Below are 6,626 nucleotides of genomic sequence, written 5' to 3' on the forward strand. Positions count from 1 at the left end.
CTGAAAATATTTACTTTAAAAACTCAGGGGTGCTTCAAGTAAATATATTAGGTGAAAGAGGATCAGATGAAAAAAAAAACTTGTAAATTTGTGCATTTTAATGTGTTTGAAAGACAAAAGAATTCTAAAGACAGAAATGCATGGTTTAATAACCTATACAGAATGACAATACAAATAAAAATGAATCAGTAGTTGATGCTATTTTGAAACACTGAAATGTTTTTTGTAATGTTGGTTGTGTGAATGTCCACAAAACTTGAAGACAGTTTAAGCAGTAGGCTATTTTAGAAAGGGCGATATAAAAAGAGAAATTATGAATTATTTATTGCTATTGTGTGAATGATATGCAATCATGTAATCCATAAAAGTAACTGTAGTCTGATTACGAGTATTTTAAAATTAAATCTACTTACAAGTACTTAATTTTTGGAATCTGATTACGTAATCCAGATTACAAGTAATCAGTTACTACTTACTACCCAGCTCTGATGGTAACCACAGGTAAAGGCGGAGCGTAAAATAACCAGTACCCCACAATGTGAGGGTCTCTGTGTTTAATGATCCTGTCACCTCGACCCATTAAAAATCACCAATAACAACAATGCAATGGTCAATTGAGTGAAAGGATTTACCAGAACAAATTATGAATAATATAATAATATTAATAATTTTGGTTTAGTTGCATTAACATATACATTAATAATAAAGCTAATTAATATTATACTGTGGATGATGGTAAAGTGGAACACTTTTGATAATCTACATCTGTTTTGTTTTTTTCTTTTTGATACAAATATGATCCAAATGTCAACTTTATGCATATTTTCACCTATGTATTTATCCTCACAGATCACTGTTAGTAAAAAAAAAATTATAGTTTATTACGCTGCACTATTTGGATAAAGTTATTAATTGCGCGTCAAAGATGCAGCCTGATTTGTGATTTTTGTCTTCATGTGTAGTACATGTAGCGAAGAACAAAGGCGCAAAGCAATTGTCTACGAGCAGATCTTTGATAAAAGTCTCATATACGATGACCAGGAGGAGGGGGGCTCTGATTGTATCCCATTCAGTAGCGTGAGAGAGAGAGAGAGGGAGAGAGAACGCTGTCTGGTTTCAATAGATCAAAGAGCACTGCTCCTGAATGGAGTCATTTGCAATTATAAGAATAATTAGCATCTGTGGGTCCTCCATCGCTAATCAGAGTCGGAGGTGATGTGTTTATGTCCTCGCGCAATCAGACGGCCAGTTGGAGAGCCCGCGCCCCGCAGGACTCAATAGCGCCTAATCATCATCAGAAGTGAATTGGCATTTAAACGGTAAAATGATCTCCGATTAAATTAATGCTTAGCGGGGAAAGAGAAACCGCTCGGAGGGTACAATTTTAGACCCCTTTTCTTTGTTTTTCTTTTATTATTTTTCCTCTAAAATCCAAATTATATTCTAAACTATTAAAGGAAAGTATGATTAGACTTTTTCTCTTAAAGTCTTGTCCTTCTTAATTTTCTGTGTACTTAACGTCTTGTCAAATTATCCGTATGATTTTCCACTCAGGATCTTATGAATCTCTGCGAACACGATGCTCTTTTTTGTATGTAGCCTATCTACAAAATACAATGAAATGGATTTCATACGACTTGAATGCACATCTTCTGTCAATAACATGTTTTCATTTATGAAATATAGTTATTTTGACATTGTTTGTTTGGTGTAAATGTCCAGAGATTGCAAAAAACAGACCCCGACTGCGTGTCAAATTCATTAAATTAAAAGTTTTCAAAAATACTTTTTTTTTTTTTTTAATAAAACGGTTTGATTTGTTGAGGTCAAATGAAGAAACTTCTTGTTATTCATATAGCCTAGTGTGCGAATTATTCTGTGACTTTCAGGGAGTCGCATTTTAAGAGAATTTCTGTCAGATGTTTTCCAGATGTAATCCCGCGCAAACGATTGGTGTTTTCGACGTCCTAACACCTAAATGTGACATGAACCATCTAAGTAAAACTTTTTTTTGTCATAAACTTTCAATATATAGCCTAAATGTTAAATAAACTATTTAATAATGACGGTTGGCCTACTTGTTTTGTCGAAGTTCTGCCCGAGTCATAACGGAAAGCGTTCGCGCCGCCTGCTGTTGCTATGGTTACCCCCTCAGGCGAAAGCAATCGCGATTTCTTTTTCTTTTCGCGAACGTAGGCCTATACATTTAGCGAAGTTACCTAACTTTTGTGGTGACTGAAAGGTTATTTGAAGACTCTTTCGCTTTTGAAATGTAGGCTATACATTTCACATTTCCACACAAATGTATATGGGGTGTTTTACATTTCACATTTCACCCCCCCCCCCCCCCCCAACCGTTTGTTTTGACTGACTTTAGGGAGGTTCAAAGAGTAATTAGGAGGGTCGGGCCCTCCCATAATTCGCACCCTATTCGACTAAAAATTCATGATATGTTTAAAAGAATGAGGTTTTGACCAAAAACATAGAAAGTTATAGGCTATAAACACTTTTTTTTTTTAGAAAAAAAGGTTAAAAATGTCTAATTTCAAACCCAAACTAAATTAAGATGTTTCTTATTTTTAGCATCTAGAAAACCCATCTATAAACGGATATAGATATTTATAGGGATATTTTGTAATTCCCCCTAATTTTATCAGTACGAGTTCACACAGATCTCCACATTCAAACGTCATTTCATCAGTAAAATCTGTCTCTTGGGGATAATTGCCGGCCAGATTCACTCTTTCTCCCAACAGAACAGAAAAGACTCTCTCTCACAAGAGGGCCGAAACATCTGCCTCTCCGCCCTCACGACTCCGATGCCATCGGCCTCTGAAAGAATCAACAAAAGGACCGTTGTTATATATCTTCCCTTGAATACAAAGTAATTACTTATCATCAATCAAAATTAATAATAGTTGATTGGGTTGGTGTGGTCAGCGCAGTCCCCTCACATTCGCTTTCCAGAGGAGGGGACTTGACCCACTGGGAAACTACCCCCCCTCTCTCTAGGCGGCCTAAAAAGTCAGGGACTGAATAAGGAAATGAAGCGTAATTTGAGGAAGATGGATGAGTCTCCAGGGCAACTCCCCCTTCTATCCTCTTGTATTGATGATAACTGAGAGAAAGAGAGAGAGAGAGCGCGAGAGCGCGCCCGCGTGAGTGAGAGAGAGGGGTGTGCGTGTGTGTGTTTATGTCTCAGTATGTGACAAATAGAGGCTGAGACACTGAGAGCTCCAGACAAAAAACGCATCAGGTCTCACAGTCAGTTGGACGGCGAGGACCCTACAGCACCATCAGGATAACCGTGGACCACATTTGGGGTGATTTGTCTCAGAAGGCCACTGCACGGGATTTATACGACCAGACCGCGCTCAGTTCACCATGCAGAGACCGAGCGGTCCGGGCACGGCGTTTTCCATTGATTCTTTGATTGGCACTCCACAGCCCCGGCCGGGCCACCTGCTCTACACGGGCTACCCGATGTTTATGCCGTATCGACCGCTTATGATTCCACAAGCCCTGTCTCATTCGTCATTACCGTCGGGTATCCCTCCCTTGGCACCGCTGGCATCATTCGCGGGGCGCTTGACCAACACTTTTTGCGCGGGGTTGGGGCAGGGGATGCCCTCCATGGTGGCGCTCACCACCACCCTGCCCAGTTTCTCGGACCCTCCAGATAGTTTCTATCCCCCGCAGGAGATGCCGGGACCCCGGTTAGGCGCGGACGGGACGGGGATGAACCGGCAGGAGAGCCCGCATGACGAGCTCAAGGGCTCTGAACTACTCAATTTCACGGAAACTTTTCAGGCAGTTGCAGGTGAGCACCGGACGCAAACTCTCACTGACAGGTGGTTTAAATACGTGCGCCAAAAGGTAAAACGGCCTTTATTCAAAATGAAAGTTCTGATTAGAACCCAAAGGGTTTTACAGGCTGATGCCGAAAGTTCCAAACAAACTTTTATTCTAGTTTATTAGGAAACTGCTATTGGTGAGTTAGATATAAACCAATTAAGCAACATGCTAAATAAAATAACTTTTGATGTAAAACGAAAATGTATACACATCCAAAATAAAACCTATCCGTTCTTGCAAAGAATGATGCGGTTTCGGTGAACATAAAGTGCTGCAAAAATTCATTCAATAAGATTTTTTTCTAACTGCGTGGAACTCATATAAAACATTATAAGCTTTAAGATTCTTGCACATTTAATCAGAAATGTCATGACACTTGAAAGTTAAGAATTGTTTAAAAAAAGGTTTTGGCCTTTGAATGAAAAATTCTCCAACGTTGCATTTTTAATCTACATTTTTAATCTGTTATTGTTCTTGAGACTTCATAAAATTATCGAAAGACAAATGAACACATCTGAGCTTGAAAACTTCCATTGTCATTTGATTTGTATTTAGGTGGCACAGGCCTTCACTCCTGCCATTGAGTTTCGAAACAATTATTTGCTTTGGGGTTTTAGAATAATACGTTCTGTGATATTTCTAAATAATTTCTGCAGAATTAGAAATCTTAAAGTTTAAAATCAGAGAGACTGAATCACAAAGCAAAATAAATTATTCTACAGTTTCAGCACGGATTTTTTTTTTATTTCATGACTGTTATAAAAATACTTTTCCCCCATCCAACATGCTACAAAACTGCCATTTCTACTCGAGCTTGAGTTTAAACACCATTTTTAAAACATTCATAATCGAAAAAAGTGCAAGTGAACTTGCAGGTTGACACTTTAAATTACTTTAAAAACCTAACAACCAAAGTCAGTTTTAGTAGCTTGATAGACCTTCACTTGTAGAAAAACTTTAATTATACACTCTTGGATTTTTTTATGTTTTAGGATAGTTATGAAATAAATCCGTATGATTAAGTAAAGCAAACGATTAGCAATTGATGTTCTATAGCGCACTTTAATATTTTTATCTTGTTAGATAATTTGACAATTTCTACTCGATTTCAATTAAAATTTTTCAATTATTAATTTGAAAATGTCAAAGTGGACTTTTCACCTCAGTTCGTCACTTCAATTTTAGAGGGTCGAAATGTTTCACACAAATACTATATTTGTCACTTGAGCTGATCAAATCTGTTTAAAATATTTGCACTGATTAATCTCTTAATTTTCATTTTCCTCAGGCGAAACCAAACTCTACAGTTCAGATGATGAGAAACTGGACCTGAAATCAGCGGAGGCCGCTTGCAGTGACAGGGAGGACAGCTCAGCCGACAGCGAGAACGAAAGCTTCTCCGACGGGAACACCTGCGCTTCAGCGTCCCAGAAAAGCAAACTCAAAGGCGGCTCACAGGACGCGTTACCGCCGGGCGGCTCGGCGGGAAAGAGCCGGAGGAGGCGGACTGCTTTCACTAGCGAACAGCTGCTGGAACTCGAGAAGGAGTTTCACTGTAAGAAGTATCTGTCCCTCACCGAGCGCTCTCAGATCGCACACGCACTCAAACTCAGCGAGGTCCAGGTCAAAATCTGGTTCCAGAACCGCAGGGCCAAGTGGAAACGGATCAAAGCCGGCAACGTCAACAACAGATCCGGGGAGCCCGTCAGGAACCCCAAAATCGTCGTGCCCATTCCCGTGCACGTCAACAGGTTCGCGGTTCGGAGTCAACATCAACAGATCGAACCGGGCAGCAGGCCATGAACTCCTCAATGAAAATGACCCTGAACTCCTCAAACGAACATTTACATGACCCACAATCCCACAGGTCAGGGGTCACACACTACAGATGCATGAAGCACACCTAAAAAGGAGACCATTCCAATATCTAGAAGGATATTCAGTGACGTTTAGGTAACACTTTGTCGACTTTCATTGAGGCCTATACAATGGTTAACGGATCGTCGGTTTATATACTTTCAATTCTGAATAGCCTATATATGAATCAAAGTTTATCATATTTGAACGTATATTAACACATGATCTGTTAAGCATTTTATATAGACTAGCCTAATACTTGAAAGTAAGGTGTTACCGACTTTTATATCTGTTCAATATCGACATTACTTTCAGGTTTGTTCCTTCCCCTCTCTGCCCTAAAATGTCTTTATTTTTAATTTATTATTTTGTACATTTGTAAATATTAAATGTGTCCGTGCGACACAAATGTGCACTATACGAAACTGTAAAGAGACATTTTTAAAAAATAAGTATTTATAAGTTGCTGTCTAGTGAGTTTTTTGCATGTTGCCATTTGTTGTCTAATTTCCCCGTATGATTTTAACGGGCCGTTTTTGCATGTGCTCTTAAAGCATTTCTGTCCCTTAGAGGCGGAATCTCCCCCAGTTCTTTGTGGAAAAAAACGATGATGGAAATAAATAAGCTCAAGAACAATGACAGAGTGATATATTCCCATCGACGTCACAATAAATGTGCAATATGGTTGCATAAAACTGTTCAGAGGAGAAATGTATTCACTGCATGCATGCTGTTTCAGTATTGGTCATCTTTGCAAACGAATTAATTAACTATTGATCAGGTCATTGACTGACTGATAGATATTTTATTCCAAAAATATCCTAAAGCATATGACTACTGACAACTATTTAATCATTTTGATTATTTACTCATTCTTAAAAATAAATGTAATTATTAATAATACAAAGTAAAAA

The 6,626-nt window shown here is 38.7% G+C and overlaps 1 protein-coding gene across 1 annotated transcript; it reads left to right on the top strand.

The window, feature by feature from the left end:
- Nucleotides 1-3,270: 3,270 nt before the first annotated feature.
- On the top strand, nt 3,271-6,300 carry gbx1 (gastrulation brain homeobox 1). Its single transcript, XM_073831207.1, has 2 exons — nt 3,271-3,820; nt 5,144-6,300. Exons 1-2 carry the CDS (start codon nt 3,385-3,387, stop codon nt 5,656-5,658), a joined length of 951 nt encoding a protein of 316 aa, XP_073687308.1. The 5' UTR covers nt 3,271-3,384; the 3' UTR covers nt 5,659-6,300.
- Nucleotides 6,301-6,626: the final 326 nt, after the last annotated feature.

The sequence above is a fragment of the Garra rufa genome, chromosome 24 (genome assembly GCF_049309525.1).
Source record: "Garra rufa chromosome 24, GarRuf1.0, whole genome shotgun sequence".
In the NCBI taxonomy this organism is placed as follows: domain Eukaryota; kingdom Metazoa; phylum Chordata; class Actinopteri; order Cypriniformes; family Cyprinidae; genus Garra; species Garra rufa.

Excerpts from the sequence above, each read along its gene's own strand:
- gbx1 (XM_073831207.1), top strand. The coding sequence starts at position 3,385 with ATGCAGAGACCGAGCGGTCCGGGCACGGCGTTTTCCATTGATTCTTTG. Across the intron at positions 3,821-5,143 it reads AACTTTTCAGGCAGTTGCAG|GCGAAACCAAACTCTACAGT; the intron begins GTGAGCACCGGA and ends CATTTTCCTCAG.